The sequence below is a fragment of the Chenopodium quinoa genome, unplaced genomic scaffold, assembly GCF_001683475.1.
Source record: "Chenopodium quinoa cultivar QQ74 unplaced genomic scaffold, ASM168347v1, whole genome shotgun sequence".
Classification (NCBI taxonomy): Eukaryota; Viridiplantae; Streptophyta; class Magnoliopsida; order Caryophyllales; family Amaranthaceae; genus Chenopodium; species Chenopodium quinoa.
The window spans coordinates 2,339,896-2,358,152 of NW_018742959.1; the positions used below are offsets into that span (position 1 = coordinate 2,339,896).

The following is an 18,257-nucleotide window of genomic DNA, read 5'->3' on the forward strand; positions in this document are numbered from 1 at the left end:
TATCTATCAGAACACTGGCGGTACGTTTTTTCCCATGAGGCAAAGTCGGCATTGGGGAAGAGGCGGCCCCAACTCATGCGATGGATTTGAGCAGAGTCTTCCATCATCTCCCGGACCAGCTCTTTCTTTTCTTGCTCGGCCTTTTCCGAGAGCTCCTGAGTAAGACTCTTCTCCTGTGTCACCAGGCGTTGCTTTACGCTCGCCAAGGATTTCTCCAAGGTTTCGTATGAGGACATCTTTTGGCGAAGAGGTCTCAGCTCGGTTTTGAGGTTGTTGATGGTCGCCTCCAGCTTGCTATTCCTCTTCTGGGCCGCCTCTAACTGAGCCCGGATAGCATAAACAAACGGATTATACCTAGTAAAGAAGGGAGCAAGTCTAAAATTTACAAGACAATTTCATACTTCTAGGTTACCCAGCTGGAGTTTTAGAAGAGGTGGCTGGCTGTTTCTCAGCCGCCGCATGTTTCCTGGCAGAACCAGGAGAGCTCGCAACAGTCGTCCTCCGGGCCTTGGGGTCCAGCTGTTGGGAAGAAGAAGCTCTTGGAGCGCCCGCCTAAAAAAGAAGAAAAGAGTCAGTATATGCATAAACACAACTCCAAAAAGAGGGTGAAAGGTTCGAAGCCCACCAAGGGTGCCCCCTTGTTGGGGGAGTCGGTTTAAGACTGTTGCATGATGGAGGCTCGCAACATGGCCGCCGCAGTCTTGGAGGCGTTAATTTTGCTCATGGCGTCCGCTGCAAAAACAAATAGCAAAGTTAATAAAAGTCATAACAATAAATGCACGGAACAACAGAGTATTCGACAGGCCGGCTACCTCTTGAGCACCGACTGATGAGGCCACAGGCGGCCAAAAAGTACTCGTCGTAGAGCCATCTGAAGCTCGGGACGCAGTGCAGGGGTACTTGCTCTCGTACCCCTGAAGTAGAGTTCACCTTCGACTCTACTTTGAAGAGTCCTTTATCTAGGATCTCTTTCTTAGCCTTGGGGGGAACAGGCGGCATGCTGCGGCCGCCTGCAAGAAGGGGCGGATTCCTGTTCCACCTGTTGAAGCGCTTGTTCAGCTCTGTGTCTGAACTCTCAATGATAAGGAAGGTGCTCCGCCAGTCCTTCCATTTGTTTGCTTTACCTCTCGTCATGAGGTAGCCCCTGTAGCTCGTTAATTGATACCAGCCGGTACCGCCTGCCTTAGGGGTTCGGCTGAGGTAGTTCATGTGGGCGAAAGTCTCGAAGTTCGGCTCCACCCCGTGCAGTTCGCACCCGGCCACAAAGCCGAGTACGTTGACCCAGGAGTTCGGGGCTAACTGCCATAACCCCAACTCATACCCATCCAAGATCCGCTGAACAGCCGGATGTAGTGGGAAGCGCAGCCCAGCCTTAATGGCCGCCTCGTAGCAGCCAAAGCAGGCGCCATCATAACTGGTACCAGCCGGCCAGACGACTGTGTCTTCTGGATCCGGCACGAACACTAAAAAGCCGGGGCCCATTGTGTGGTTTGCGATAAAGCTCCCCACTTTCTCTTGCATGGCCGTGATCCGGCCCCGAGGTACCGTGCAGTAGTAGGGGGTATTTTGCTCTCGGTGAGAGGCGGATGGCTCCGCCCAATCGTCCCCCTTCTCAACTGCGTGAGAAAGCCTCGCCTCTTGTAGGCGACTGTTTTTCTCTTCTGTGTCCAGGGAAGCATGGCCAGAAGAGCTAGACTCGGAATCGTCCTCTGACGAGTCCGAAGAGGACGACTCCTCCCCTCTTCCGGAGGGGCCCGCCTCCTCTCCTTTAAAAGGAGCAGGAGAGAATGTAGAATTGTCAACTGTAAAATGGGAAGGGGTCACTTTGACTCCTCCCTCAGAATTGCCGGCTTTCAAGCCGCTTTGTTTCACTTCCACATCTGGCGCCTGGTCAGATGTTTCACTAATCGGCACCCTGTGGGAGGAGCCGTCTGAGTTTGAGATCCTGGCAGTCTTTTTTGTTCTGGCCATCATGCTCTGCATAGACACAGATACAGTCGGACTTTGTATAAAGGGCAAAGATGGGTCTAGAAAAGGGCAGGCGGCACTCCTAGTCCTAGATTCAGCCGTCCCCGGTGACCGGCTGATCACTAACCTAGGTCGTGTCGTGTGCTTCCGTGGTGCCATTTCAAAAAAGAATAAAGTAAAGAGAAAATTAAGAGTTAGAGAACCGACGGTTACCTGAACGAGTGACGATTGATGAAGTTCTGAAAATCCTTTGCAGTCGGCTTGTCAGAGCAGGGGGTAGGTAGAAAGGGTCCAAAATGTCAGAGCAAGTTCAGGGGTCCGAATGTTCTCTCACAAAGTTTTCAAGTGTGAAAATGACCGAAGTCAACACTCCTTTATATAGGCGAAGGGTCACTTCCAGAATTCAAAATTTTGGCGGGAGAATCTCTCGGCCTCTCGCCGAGTGACACCTGTAGCAAGTCGTCGCCTGTTACAGGGCGATACCTGTCACAGGTAACACGTGACCAGTCACGTGCCACCTGTGAGGGGCAAATGATTAGGGGATTTTGCTCCCACCAATCGGAATGCGCCACGTGGGCCAATTAGGTCCTGCCAAGTGTCCCCCAGTTGGACCCCTCAGGGCTTGCCACGTGGCACCCGCTTATTCGTCCACCCTGGACTTATTATGTCATGACACGTGGCATACTCCATGCCTAATGGAGAAGCCGGTTACCTAGGCCCAACTTCCGAGGGAAGCCCAATCAGCCCAAGGTTAACCTAAACCTAGATTGGCACGTTTCCCGAGGTTATAAATACCTCCCTTAATCCTCATTAAGGGAGATTACGCAGATTACACACATTAAACACTCTCACCTAGAGAGACCCAATCACTTTAATTTCCGCATTAATTACTCCTTAATCAAGTACTAACTTGACCGTCGGAGGCGGATCTCCAATCATCCAGAGCATCCGTTTGTTTTGCAGGTACAGGCGTCCGGTTCCAGTCTCGGAATTGTAACTCTCCCGCAGGACATCAGAAAACCCCGAAACAGTTTCCATTGTCTTTCACACACCGAGAGATGTTTGAACAATATCCATCAGGAGTCCTCAAGTTTTGAAACATCTCACAAAATGCAGATTTTTCATGACCTCTCTGTGTATAACATGCTACAGGTATGCGCACCTTATCTTCATCAACAATGGGATGAAGTTCTTGCCTTATACCAATTTTAACCAAATCCAATCTAGACTTTATATTGTCTTTAGTTTTCTCCTTTATATTCATCAGTATTCCAATGATGTTTTCAGAAATATTCTTTTCAATATGCATAACGTCCAAGTTATGACGTAATTTATATTTGCTCCAATATGGCAATTGAAAAAAATGCTCTTCTTTCTCCATCCATACAAGCTATTTGTCTCATCCCATTTCCTTTTTGAACCGACATTGCCAAATGGAACTTGAGAAAATTGGTTGCATTGCCTTACTACATCATCGCCAGATAGTGGGAGGGGGGCTATTTCTTTTTCAACTGTTTTATCAAAGGCATTTCGCAACTTTCTCCATTTATGATTCAATGGCAGCAAACGTCTATTCCTTACATAAGCAGTCCTGCTTTTTATAGAACATGATGAGGGTTTGTTATGACACGAAGGACAAGCAAAGAAACCTTCATGCACATCCACGGAGGCAAATTATAAGTCGATTCTACAATAGAAAGAATTTGAAATAAAAAACCATTCATTATACTTAAATAAAATTGAATTCATGCATTTTAATCAAACTTATTTAAAATGTATTATTCACACATTAAAGATTGTCCCCATTTTAGGTGAGAATAAGTCGATTCCAAGATCCAAAGAAACAAAGAGTGGTTAAGCATGCTTTGGCTTGTCTTAACACTCAATCTCCTAAGGTAAGCAACGCTTTGCTAATGGCTCCAAGCCACTCTTGGTTGAATAAATCGTCGCATCCAATTCTCTCTAAACAATTTATTCACTTTGACACGACATGTTAGGACTCCATCACTCATATCGTTGAGTATAACCAAAACCACCTTGCATACCCGGTATGCCTTACGTTCCTTGGAGAAGTAGTGATGCCTCGCTTTGGCGTAGCCCACCACTACCCTCGTTCGGTTGGTAAGTGTGTTTTGGAATGGCAAGTTTTACTAAGTATTTTAGGGACCTAGGGTTTCTATGTTGGTTGATTTAAGTAAACTTAATTAATCATCTCAACATTCGAAATCCTAAACATGCATCTAACATATAATTCATATATATATAAACATAAATATATATCGAAAACATAAATAGAGATGCATTTGGCAACTAGCATGACCCCTTGAGATCTTCAAGTCTTCATTTGCAACTTCATGGCTTTGTCTTCTAAGAACCCCGTCTTCAAGACTTGACCAAAATATTACAATTGCTAGTATCTACGATTAGGACTAATCTAAATATTAAGGTACAAAAATACTCAACGGTTCGCAGACCGTATTTATATTTACAAAAATACATCACGGATCACAGTCTGTATTTTCTATCCTAATCGGGCCCCGGTAGCTGCCATTTCATAAAACATGTGAGAGAATTTACATTCCATTCATCCATTCACTATATGTGAATAGCCCATGCATTTTACAACGATAAAAAGTAACAATGCATAAAAAGCGCGAGAACTAGTAACTAATCTAGGTGGTTAATCCAATTAACATGCCTAATTAAACTAGTCAAAGTTGTTTTAACCGGTTATGGTAATAACTTAGAGACGATCCCACTAAATTCCGCATCCAACTTAACTAATCCAATTAATTAAGTCGCTGAACCCAAATATTTGCCAAAATTAATTTTGCAAATGTCGCTCAAAACCCGAGGCCTAGCCTCCAAAAATTTTAATTAAATAAACAAAATAATTAAAACGACAATTTAAGCAAAATTACGAATTCCAAAATGTCTAAGTTCCTAGCACTAAGACTTGGAGTCCAAAAAAATACCCTTATTTACATATTAAGCAACGCTAAAATTAACTTTAAAATTGCATCGCCTTAATAACCCGGGGTTATTGTGCCAATTATGGGATTGTACGTACCGTACAACAAGCACGTAGTATGCCCATGCGCAACCCCGCAACACCAAGCATGCATGTGGGCTGCTTGTGCTCACATGCGCTACGCCATGCTGCTGCTTGCTGCTGGTTGGCGCGCTATGTTGCTGGCACCGAGCAGCAACCCACGCCCTTCCTCGCACACACAGACGCACCTACGAACGAAGCGCCCAGCAGCCTAGGCAGCCACATATGTGTGTGACATTATAAATCAATTCTAAATTAATTTTAGAATCAATTTTGAGGAAAAATGAAAAATTACAAGTCCAACTTAAATAATTCATCCAAAAGCAATCAACCAAATTTATTTCCAAGAACCACTCTTTAATAAAATTGGTTTAACTTGGTGTAATAAAATAAATTAGGGCAATTCTCACTATTAATTTAATCACTTTAAATTAATCTTGAGATTTTGACAAAATAAAAGGGAGTTGGAAAAATGAACATAAGTTCAATAAAGACTCCAACTTTAATACTTGTGACTTCATGAAAAATTATATCTTCCAATATGAAGATAAACCAATTTCAATCACAAGTTTTAAACTTTATGATTCCAATCAACTAAAAAATGATTAAATCAACAAAGTTTAACCAAAATTCATGGAATTTAGTAACTCAAAGTTTCAATCACTTATCATAAATAAAGATTGAATCTTTAGTACTTGGAAGCAACAAAGAACAACAATTTCACACTTAATGCAATTAATTTGCAATTATGTTAAAAAATAAAACCAAACTTTCAAGCATCAATTAGTACCAAGTAATCATGCTTAAAGTGGTCTAAAATTGCATATAAATAAAGGAAAGAACCAAATACATAACCACCATAAATATGCAATCAATTTTCAAGGTTAGAAAGACTTAAAAAATTTCGTCAAAATGAAAAATCCCTCGAAAAATGCATTTTTGGTCGTTTTTTGGCTAAAAACGGAGCCCCAAGGGTAAAACCATTTCCAGAACGCCTTTTCCACCCAAAATTCACTATTTTTGGGTCGAAATTTGGGTTCGAGAGCTAAAGACAGCTCTAATACAAGGTAAAAATTGGAAAAACGAGTTACTAATCTAATTAATAACTTAAAACCAGAGAAATTAAGCCATAAAAACACCTTGAAAATATTATGATTTTAAAAATAAACGAGCGAGGCTCTGATACCGCTGTTGGGGTTTGGCGAGTCCGACTCACGGAAACAAACCCAAAAACAAGACCGCACTCGCAATAAATAAAACCATAAACATAATTAAATTAATCACAAAATTAAGATACGCTAATTACCTTTGACGCGTGCTTCGCTCCAAAATGAGCTCTTACTTGAAAGCTTCAAGTCCCGCTCACACGGAGACCTCCAACGAAGTCCACCCGCACCAACAAAACCGACTAGGTCCAATGTCTTGGGGTTAGCAAGACCCGATCAATAAAACACGAGTAATTATATTGAGTTCAAAGGTTTTCACTAATTGTGATGCCTTTTTCAACTCTTTCTCAAGCATCATTCCCAATGCCCATACTAGGGTATTTATAGGAAATGATGGGAGTATCATTTACTCTCCCATCAATGTGGGATAGTATGATTTTTCCATTTTATTTTAAAGCTAAAATAAAATTAATAATCAAGCTAGTAATAAATCAACAAGTGGCAAGCTCATGTGAGTGGTTAGGTGAGGACCACTTGGAGAAGGGGGGGACCAAACTTGCTCCCCACTCCCTCTCCCATAACCGGCCACCTCACTCCACACACACTCAAGGACCACAAGCCACATGGCACCCACCCTTGGGCACCAAGGCAGCCAAGGTGGGCTTCCATGTGCTGCTATCCGTGGCAGCCACGCCCAGCAAGCCCAGCATGCTTGTGCGGGTTGCTGCTGGCCTTGTGCTTTGGCCAGCGCTGCTAGGCATCAAGCAATGGCCTAGCCATGCTGCTGCTAGTTGTGGCGTGCTGGCGCGCCTAGCGTGCTAGCTGCTGCAGCTTGTTGCGGCATGGCTTGCTAGCCATTGCGCGCACAAGGATGTGCCTAGCATGCTAGCACGCACTAGGCAGCGCCTAGCCTTGCGATGCTAGCATGGGTTCGCTAGCACGCACCAGCCAGCCTAGGCTCGGCTTGGTGCGCATGCTAGCCACCATGCTAGGCCATACGCCTTAGCACTCGGTTTGCTTGGGCATTCCGATGCTAGGGGTATTTTGGTCTTTTGTTGATTTATTACTATTTCTCGTCTCGTCTTTCACTATTTTTCGACTCGACTTTCGATGCTTGGTTTCGACGCTCTAAGCTCGAATTTCCGACGTCTAAATAAATATTACTCGTTCGACTCATTAATTCCTTCCGAATTAATTCGTCGGTTCGGTTTGTTGAATGCTTGGGTGTGACCCGAAGGGTTCAGTCAAGATTAAGCTGTAATATTAATTATTCATTAATATTACTGATCAGAAGCGGCCTCCACCCAGGCATTCCGATCACTTGACCTCACTGAATATATTAGCTTTCTAATAATTCTGAACCCACTAACGGAATAGTACACTTGTTCGAAGGACACCATTCCTTTCATAATGACCAATTGAGATTAGTGTGTAGTCTGATTTATAGCACCGTTTCATGTGCTACAAGGACATGATTGTCATAAATCATTTGCACATGTATTGGTTTAGAACCATACTGGATCGACCTATGAGAATACTTTAAGAAATTAAAAATTTGTCATAAGTATACTTCTCATTATGGCTATCGGAACCTATTTCCTTGACCATGAGTATTGTGAGTTCTCTTGTTTGAGTACTAGTTCGCTTTTATGTTGTCAAACGTCTACCATAATAGGGGATTATAACGGCAACACTCGGGCGACTAGGTCCTCTCAATAAGAGGAGCTATATTACAAGACTGGGAATGTCCCCCTACTAAAATAGGGAAGATGTCTTTGTTGTATACAAGGCCTCTCATAGAGCGAGACTGTAAAATGCATGGCCATGCTCGGATGGATTTTAGAAATCATCTGTTTATTGACAGTCAGACTCGGAATCGGGAAACACTTCTGGACGTAATAAGGATGACAAAACAAATCTTACCTTATAGTTCATGAAGAGACATTAAGCGACAGAGGAAAAAGGCTATACACAAAATGCGCACTTGTCCGGAAGGACAAGTGGGAGATTGAAAGGAATGGTGTCCTTCGAACAAGTGTACTATTCCGTTAGTGGGTTCAGAATTATTAGAAAGCTAATATATTCAGTGAGGTCAAGTGATCGGAATGCCTGGGTGGAGGCCGCTTCCAATCAGTAATATTAATGAATAATTAATATTACAGCTTAATCTTGACTGAACCCTTCGGGTCACACCCAAGCATTCAACAAACCGAACCGACGAATTAATTCGGAAGGAATTAATGAGTCGACCGAGTCATATTTATTTAGACGTCAGAAATTCGAGCTTAGAGCGTCGAAACCAAGCGTCGGAAGTCGAGTCGAAAAATAGTGAAAGACGAGACGAGAAATAGTAATAAATCAAAAAAAGACCAAAATACCCCTAGCATCGGAATGCCCAAGCAAACCGAGTGCTAAGGGCGTATGACCTAGCATGCGCACCAAGACGAGCCTAGGCTGGTGCGTGCTAGCGCACCCATGCTAGCATCGCAAGGCTAGGCACTGCCTAGTGCGTGCTAGCATGCTATGCGCAGCCTTGTGCGCGCAATGGCTAGCAAGCCACGCCGCAACAAGCTGCAGCAGCTAGCACGCTAAGCGCGCCAGCTCGCCACAGCTAGCAGCAGCATGGCTAGGCCATTGCTTGCTGCCTAGCAGCGCTGGCCAAGGCACAAGGCCAGCAGCAGCCCGCACAAGCATGTTGGGCTTGCTGGCCAGCAGCGCCTGGCAGCCCACATGCGAGTGCTGGGCCTGCTGGGCGTGGCTTCCACGGATAGCAGCACATGGCAGCCAACCTTGGCTATCTTGGTGCCCAATGGTGGGTGACATGTGGCTAGTGGTCCTTAAGTGTGTGTGGAGTGAGGTGGCCGGTTATGGGAGAGGGAGTGGGGAGCAAGTTTGGTCCCCCCCTTCTCTAAGTGGTCCTCACCTAACCACTCACATGAGCTTGTCACTTGTTGATTTATTACTAGCTTGATTATTAATTTTATTTTAACTTTAAAATAAAATGGAAAAATCATACTATCCCACATTGATGGGAGAGTAAATGATACTCCCATCATTTCCTATAAATACCCAAGTATGGGCATTAGGAATGATGCTTGAGTAAGAGTTGAAAAAGGCATCACAATTAGTGAAAATCTTTGAACTCAATATAATTACTCGGGTTTTATTGGTCGGGTCTTGCTAACCCCAAGACATTGGACCTAGTCAGTTTTGTTGGTGCAGGTGGACTTCGTTGGAGGTCTCTGTGTGAGCGGTACTTGAAGCTTTCAAGTAAGAGCTCATTTTGGAGTGAAGCACGCGTCAAAGGTAATTAGATTATCTTAATCTTGTGATTAATTTAATTATGTTTATGGTTTTATTTATTGCGAGTGCGGTCTTGTTTTTGGGTTTGTTTCCGCGATGAGTTAGACTCACCAAACCCCAACAATCAGCAGCTAAACCAAGCCTAACACTTCTAGGGTCAGCTGCAAATGACTTGTATTCCTCATCAAATGACTTCCATCCTGGAGAATCTGCTGGATGTCTCATAGTATCATCATTAGTTCTTTCCTCTTTGTGCCAACGTATTTCTTTTGCAGTCTTTGATGACATAAATAACCTTTGCAGTCTAGGTTTAACTGGGAAATAACGTAACACCTTATTTGGTACATTTTTACCCTTCGCCTTCCACCTAGAAGTTTTACATTTTGGACACTCTTGAGCCTCACTATTTTCACGCCAATAGATTATGCAATCATTTGGACATGCATCAATTTTGACATAATCTAGGCCTAGTTCACTAATAATTTTGCGACATGCATCATATGAATTAGGCAGGTAAAAACCTAATGTTTCATTTTGAAATTTCAATAATTGAGTAAAAGAGGTATCTGTCCAATGGTTCAAGCACTTAAGATGTAACAATTTCATTATGTAAACTAACTTTGACACTTTTTTCCCATCTACAACCAAAGGCTCTTTATAGTACTCTAATAAGCGGTAGAATTTAGCTGCTTCTTTAGAGGGTTCTTGAGCTTCGTCAATATTACTATCCTCAAGCAATCCCATTACAGCCACCCCACATCCTACTTGTAACATGTCGAGCATATCATCATCATCATTAAAAGTATTCTCACTTTCAAGGATCATGTCACCATGTCTTTCACCATGTTTATCCCATACAGTGTAGCATGGCAAAAAGCCATTTTTTAGCAAATCAACTCGAACTTCAGTTCAAGTTTTGAAATGCACGTTAGCGCATCTGCAACATGGACATTTAATTGCAGTTCCATTTCTGCAACGCTCATTAGCATTAGTATTAGTAAATGCAAAGTCTAGAAAGCCATCTATTCCTTTCAGATATCCTGTTGAACCACGGTCAGTTAGTTTCATCCATTCTTTATCCAGTGTCATCTCCTAATTTCAATTTACCACCTAACACATGTTGGTTAAACCAAGTAAAAAATTACTAACTTTAATACACTCAAAAAAAAAAAAAAATACTGACCTAAAAAAGGGCATTTGAATATTCTTTTTAGTATGCAAAGAACAATACATTAATATGCTAAGTATAAACAAGTAGTTTTATTTTATTTTTTCCAAACATTAGGTTTTTTATATTCTCATTTAATTGATATTTAAAAGAGAAAATTGTGAAAAAAGACCTTTTAAATGGAACTTTTTGAAAAAGAACCTTTAAAGTAAAAACTTGTGAAAAATGACCTTTTAAGTTGTATTTTGTTTGTATGGGTACTTGGGTGAGCTTGAGAGCTGGTCAACGCCGGAGCTCCGGTATTGACTATCACATGTTAGTCACGTGACTTTTTTTTTAAAAAAAATAAAAAATAAAAAAAATTGCCCAAATTTTTTCCCTTTCCCGACCTCCGATAGAATACTATATGAAAGGGTTAGGTCGAGAAATGAGGGAAATTTAGGGAAATTTTTTTAATTATGTGACTAATACGTGATAGTCAACCCCGAAACTCTGACCACCATGCAAGCTCACCTAAGTACCCCATATAAACAAAATACAATTTAAAAGGTCATTTTTCACAAGTTTTCACTTAAAAGGTCCTTTTCAAAAAGTCGACCACTTAAAAGGTCATTTTTTACAATTTTCTCTTTTTAAAAATCAATTTATATGTCAAATTCAAAAGAGCCCCTCCCCACCCCTTCCCTCTCACTATACTCAATTTAGTATGTTTCTTACTAGCGGGTTATCTTGTGATTATAGGCTAAGAGCTAACACACGCTCCCTCTATCCCTTAAAATGTGCCCCATTTTCTTTTAAAAGTCATTCTTAATATATTATGTATTATTTTGTGAAATGGTACACTATATCTTTATGTATAAACTAGTATAAATTAAACATCATCTGAGCACAACTTGATGACCAAATTTAGATAAGAAGCCAAAAAACCTTACATACATACTTCATTAGTCAACAAGACAATAGAAATAAGAAACATTAAGATGTAAACAACAAAAGATAGAAGAAATTTTAAGGTGTCGACAACAAAAGGCAGAATAAAAACCATGACAATCTAGGAAATGCACTTGCAGGTTACAGCTCTTGTAAGTTTAGCATATATCCTTATGCATTAATCCATCAAAAAGAAATACAAATACAATAAACATTTACTCCAATCCCCACCTTCCAATAGTCTACTAGTTTAGCCATCTAGATTGTTAACAAAACGCATTCTACAACAACTAAGGACTTGACAAGCATTATACTTCCATCCAATATTAATATTACTCATCTAAATTCACTTCTATCCACTCATAACACCAAAATGCATCTAATTATCTATGAATTCCTCAAAATATGCTAGTCAAGGGTAAAAACTCCCTGATTCTTTTTAAACCCAGATTAAAAATATAGTAACAAATTAAATTAATCATAATAATTAAAAAGTAAGAAGCAAAAATCTGATTTTAGATTTTTGCCCCTTATTAGGGGTAATAAAAGTGGGAAACAAATTAAACATATATCAATAATGAATTTTTTTAACCCGAAAAAAATTGAAGTACAGAGCACAAACACAATTACATTTAAATGAAATTAAACCATTCGACATGCAAGTAGCCAAGTAGATCTACCAAAAATCATAGCAAAAAAAACCCTAGATACAAAATTTTAACACGAAATCAAAAAATTATCTCATGAAAGCAAAATATATATGTAATTTAATGTACCTTCAAGGTTCAATAATAAAAATTGCAAGAATTTAAACTCACTGATTGAAAAATATTGCTGAGAACATTCAATAATTAAGCAAATCACCACTTCTCCAACCAATGAATGCCGACGCGCGCTTCCCAAACCCTATATCACCATTAAAACCATTAATTTACTGGAGTTGTTAAATGGGGATTTTAGATAAGTAGTAGGGAAGTAGTTTTGTTTTGAGAGTGTTCTGGAGTTCTTTAGTTGGAGGGTAGCTGGGTAGCAAGTAATAGAAAGTGTCAAAGCTAAGTGAGGAACTTTAGAGTGCGTGAAGAGAGTTAATTTTTTTTTAAATAAAATAATAATATCTTATACAACGACTTCTTTTGTAGTCATTGTTAATTTTATATAACACAACAATCAAACTTGTTGTGATAACTTATTTAATTTTTCACAACACCAGTCTCGTGGCCAAAAACTACTCCTTTTTCGCCAAATCCCGCCACACGAAAATTTTGGAGGGGAAATGAAATTTTTATTTTTGCAACAATCTGTAGCCACGGACTTAAATTTTACGTAGCGGAAGCTGGTTTTAAGCTACAAATTTTTTTCTTGTTGCAAAAACCTGTTGCCAATAAACAATTTTCTTGTAGTGCTTAATGCGACGGGAAGGATATCTTGCATCAAAACATGGTTGTCATGGCTCTTAAGGTTAATCAACCTTCTTTGCTTCATGTTCACGCATCTAGAAAGGTTAGATCCATAGCCATCAGGGACTCTGAGTTTTTGTAAAACTTTTAAGAACCTCTCTTTCTCCTCTACAGACATAGAATAAGAAGTTGAAGGCATATGATTATCTTGAACCCAAAGATGTGGCTTTATGCCCCATCCTTGAAGGGCATCTCGATCATCCTTCTTATCTGTGCTTTTATCGGTATTTAAGAGAGTATTTAAAATATTGTCACACACATTTTTTTCTATGTGCATTACATCTAGATTATGCCTCAACAAATTATGCTCCCAATACTCTAAATTATAAAATATGCTTCTCTTAGTACCAATGACAACATCTTCATTGTTACCCTCGTTACCTCTCTTTTTGATGCCTTCCCATAAACATACCCAACCTTTTCTTGTAGCTCCATTATGTCAATCCCACTAGGCCGAGGTGGAGCTTCACCATGCTCTTCTCTTCCGTTAAAACTGTCACTCTCAAATCGATATGGATGACATGATGGAAGCCATTTTCGATACCCACAATAACAAGTCTTACTCCCAAATTTTTCAGAATGAGTTGAATCAATGCATATAGGGCATGCCATATAGCCTTGATATGCACGTGCGCTCTGTGAGGGGCAGATGTTTAGGGTAAAAATACCCTAGACACGTGGACCAATGAGAGGAGGCCACGTGTCGAGTTCAGGATGGCCCACGTAGCTTAATATCCTCTTGACACGTGGCCCCCTTAGATACATCTCTGAAATGGCGGCCTTTAAGGGCCCAAATCCTAAGAAGCGCCGTAAAACGGCGCAGCCCACTGAAATCTAGGTCAAGTGACCTAGATAGGGGCACGTTCTCCAATGACCCTATAAATAGGGAGATATTTCCCCATTTTGGGGACACATTCAATTATTTATTACACCTACATTCTCTCCCATCAGAGAAAGACCTGAGCTTGGAATCCAAGCAGATCCCCACCTAAATTTCCGTAGTCTTTATTCCCTTTCAAGTTACTAACTTAATCTTCGGAGGCGGAGCTCCAACCACCCGGAGTCTCCGTTGTTTTGCAGGTACAACTCAGCCAGACCATACTTCATGACATAACTCTCCGAGGGACAAAAACACCCCAAAACAACTATCATGCTAGGCAAGTCTATGACATGCATGTCATGAAGGGGGGATATCGAACCGTATGTGAACTACCCGTACCTCCTGGTCTAATAGGGACCCGTGCCTCAGTGGGAACCATTTGATGATTCCATCTGCCCTAGGTTGTGCTATCCCTATTGGGAGGGGCCTAATGTACCTCCCCATGCCATTAGGGGGACCTCCCCGACATCTTACGATTATAAGAGGCCAGGGGGATGCGATTTTTCATATGATCCGGCTAACCCTAACCCTTTTCCCTCACCCGGAAATCAAAGCCGTGGGTCTCGAATTCTCGTGTTGATGAAAGGAATGGTGTCCTTCGAACAAATGTATTATTCTTATAGTGGGTTCAGAATTATTAGAAAGCTAATATATTTAGTAAGGTCAAGTGATCGAAAAGCCTAGGTGGAGGCTGCTTTCGATCAGTAATATTAATGTATAATTAATATTGCAGCTTAATCTTGACTGAACCCCTCGGGTCACACCCAAGCAATTAACAAACCAACTCGACGAATTAATTCGAAAGAAATTAATGACTCGCCTGAGTATTAAGTATTTAGATGTCGGAAATTCGAGCTTAGAGCGTCGAAACCGAGCGTCGGAAGTCGAGTAAAAAATAGTAAATGACAAGACGCGCAAAATAATAATAAATCGACAATATTCCAAAAATACCCCTGGCATCGGAATGCCCCATGCATCCGAATGCTAGGGGCATAATATGCTAGCATAGGTGGCTAGCATGCCCACCATGCCGAGCCAAGGGTGGCTGGCTGGTGCGTGCTAGCGCACCATGCATAGAAGCAGCTAGCAGCTGCACGCGCACCAAGGCAGCAGCTACTAGCAGCCCGCACATGGTGTGCGCGGCATGGTAGCAGCAGCACACACTTTGAGTGCGTGCCTTGCTAGCCACAACAGCAGGCCGCAACTCCAAGTGCGAGGGCTGGGCTACGGCTGGGCCTAAGGCACGGGTAGTAGGGCCAAAGCAAATGGGAAGGAAGTGATGGTGAGGGACATGTGGCACAAGGAGAGTATGGCGTGGGGAGAAAGTATGGTTCCCTACTCTCCAAATGGTCCTCATTTCCCTTTACATGTATTAGTGACACTTGTAGATTTTTTATTAGTTTGCTTATTTATTTTAATTTAGCTTTAAAATAAGTTATGGAATTTCATGCTCCCACATTGATGGGATAGAAATTCCCACTCTCCCTCTTGCCTGTAAATACCCATCCTGGGTTTTCGAGAAGAGTGCTTGAGAAGGAGTTCAATAGAGCATTGCATTAGCAAAAACTCTTAAACTCACATAATACTCGGATTTTGGTCGGACCTCACTAACCTCGAGGTAACGGACCTAAAAGTTGGTAGTTGTTTTTTTGGGTGGATCTCCGTCGGAGGCTCTCATATTTTCGGGGCTAAGCTTCTCAAGTAAGAGCCCAATTTATGGGGCGAAGCACGCGGAAAAGGTAAATTTCCTATTTTGCCATTTTGTGTTTATTTATGCATTAGTGATATTATTTATTGTAAGCGTGATCCTTGGCTCGGGTTTTTCCGTGGTGAGTGGGACTCACCAAACCCCAAAAGCGGTATCGGAGCCCCGCTCGTTTATTTTTAATTATCATATTTTTTTCAAGGTATTTTTATGGCTTAATTTTTCTGGTTTTAAGTTGTTAATTAGATAGTAGCTCGTATTATCCATTTGAACCTCGTATTAGAGCTGACTTTAGCTCGCGAACTCAGATTTCGACCCAAAAATAGAGATTTTTTGGTGAAAAAGGCGTTCTGGAAATGGTTTACCCTTTTAGGGCTCGGGTTTTAGCCAAAAAACGACCAGAAATTCATTTCTCAAGGGGTTTTTCGTTTTTACGAAAAATTTTAAGTCTTTCTAACCTTTAAAATTAATTGCATATTTATGGTGGTTATGTAATTGGTTCAATACATATTTTATATGCAATTATAAACCTCTTTAGGCATGATTACTTGGTGGTAATTTGTGTTTGAAAGCTTGGTTTTATTTTTCACATAATTGTAAATTAATTGCATTAAGCGTGAAATTTTTGTTTTTGAGGCTTCTAAAGTGCTAAAGATTCAATCTTTAATTGTGTTAAGTGATTGAAACTTTAAAAGCTACTAAATTCCATGAATTTTATGTTGAGCTTTATTGTTTTAATCATTTTTGGTTGATTAGAAACATAAAGTTTCAAACTTTGTGATAGAAATTTGTTTATCTTCATATTGGAAGATATAATTTTTCAAGGATTCACAAATCTTAGTACTTGGATTTTTTTCATTTGAACATTCAAGTTCATATTTTTCCAACTCCCTATTACTTTGTCAAAATCTCAGATTAATTTAAATTGATTAAATTAATAATGAGAAATTGCCTTATTTATTTTGTTGCACCAAGTTAAACCAATTTAATTAAAGAATGGTTCTTGGGAATTATTTCAGCTGAATGCACCTTGATAAATTTTATTTAAGTTAGACTTTTATAAATTTTCAATTTTTGCTCATTGAATTATTTCTAAAATCAATTTAGAATTAATAATATGTCACGCAAAATTGGGATCAAAATCCCGAGGCTATGGCACGCAAAACGAGGTAAAACCCCCCTTTGGCTAGCCAGGCTGCATAGCAGCCCGCATGTGGCTGCCAAGTGGGGTGCCCGTGTGTGCGTGCAGCCATGGGCGTGGCTAATGCACCCAGCCGCAACAACACATGGTTGTGTGTGCGTGCGTGTGTGTGTGCGTGCACAGCAGCGGCACATAGTTGTGTGCGTGCGTGCTGTGATGCGGCAGTGGTGCTCGAGCAATGTGTGTTTGTGCTTGGTGTTGCGGCAAGAGAGTGCGTGTGGATGTGCTACGTGCTTGCGTCACGATGCGCATAACCCCACATTTGGCACTTTACCCCGGGTTATAAGGCAATGCAATTTTGTTTATTTTGCCATTTTATTTATTTTAATTAATCTTGTTTGTTTTAATTAAAATTTTTAAGGCTAGGCCTCGGTTTTGAGCGGCATTGGCAAAATTTATTTTGACAAATTTTGGATTCTACCGGTTTAATTAATTGGATTAATTAAGAAGGATGCGGAATTTAGTGGGAGCTTCAATTATTAATTACGTCAATTATATAATTGGTTAAACAACTTTGATTAGTTTTAATTAGGCGTGTTAATCGGATTAACCACCTAGATTAGTTACTAGTGCTCGCGTGTTTACTGCATTATTACTTGTTTATTGTTGTAAAATGCATGGGCCATTCACATATAGTGAATGGATGGATGGAATGAATATTCTCTTACATGTATATAAAAAATGGCAATTAGTGGGACCCGATTAGGATAGAAAATACGGACTGCATGTCGTGATGTATTTTTGTAAATCTAAATACGGTTTGCGTACCATTGAGTATTTTTATACCTTAATATTTAGATTAGTCCTAATCGTAGCTAATAGTATTGCAAAATTATGGTCAAGTCTTGAAGATAGAGATTCTTGGAAGACAAAGCCATGAAGTTGCAAATGAAGACCTTTTGAAGACTTGAAGAATTCAAGGGGTCATGCTAGTTGCCAATATGCATCAAAATGCTTTTTTCTTTACATATTCATGATTATTTATATATGAATTATATGTTAGATGCATGTTTAAGGATTTCAAATATTGTGATGATTAATTAAGTTCACTTAAATCAACCAGCATAGAACCCCAATTCCAAAACAACACTTATTGACCTATCAAAAGTAGTGACGGGCTACGCCAAAGCGAGGCATCACTACCACTCCCTAGACTCATAAGGCATACCGGGTATGCAAGTAGGTTTTAGTTGTACTCAACGATATGAGTGATGGAGTCCTAACATGTCGTGGCAAAGTGAATAAATTGTTGAGAGAGCATTAGATGCGACGATTTATTCAACCAAGAGTGGCTTAGAGCCATTAGCAAAGTGTTTCTTACCTTGGGAGATTGAATGCTAAGACAAGCCAAATCATGCTTAGCCACTCATTGTTTCCTTAGATCTTGGAATCGCCTTATTTTAACAAAATGGGGACAATTTTATGTG

General features: G+C 40.6%; 1 protein-coding gene across 1 annotated transcript; it reads right to left on the minus strand.

The window, feature by feature from the left end:
• Positions 1 to 2,980: 2,980 nt before the first annotated feature.
• Positions 2,981 to 10,578, minus strand: LOC110728773. The gene is made up of 3 exons (XM_021908422.1): positions 10,440 to 10,578; positions 9,601 to 10,391; positions 2,981 to 3,220 (listed from the first exon to the last, which is right to left on the minus strand). Exons 1-3 carry the CDS (start codon positions 10,576 to 10,578, stop codon positions 2,981 to 2,983), a joined length of 1,170 nt encoding a protein of 389 aa, XP_021764114.1.
• Between the last annotated feature and the right edge of the window lie 7,679 nt (positions 10,579 to 18,257).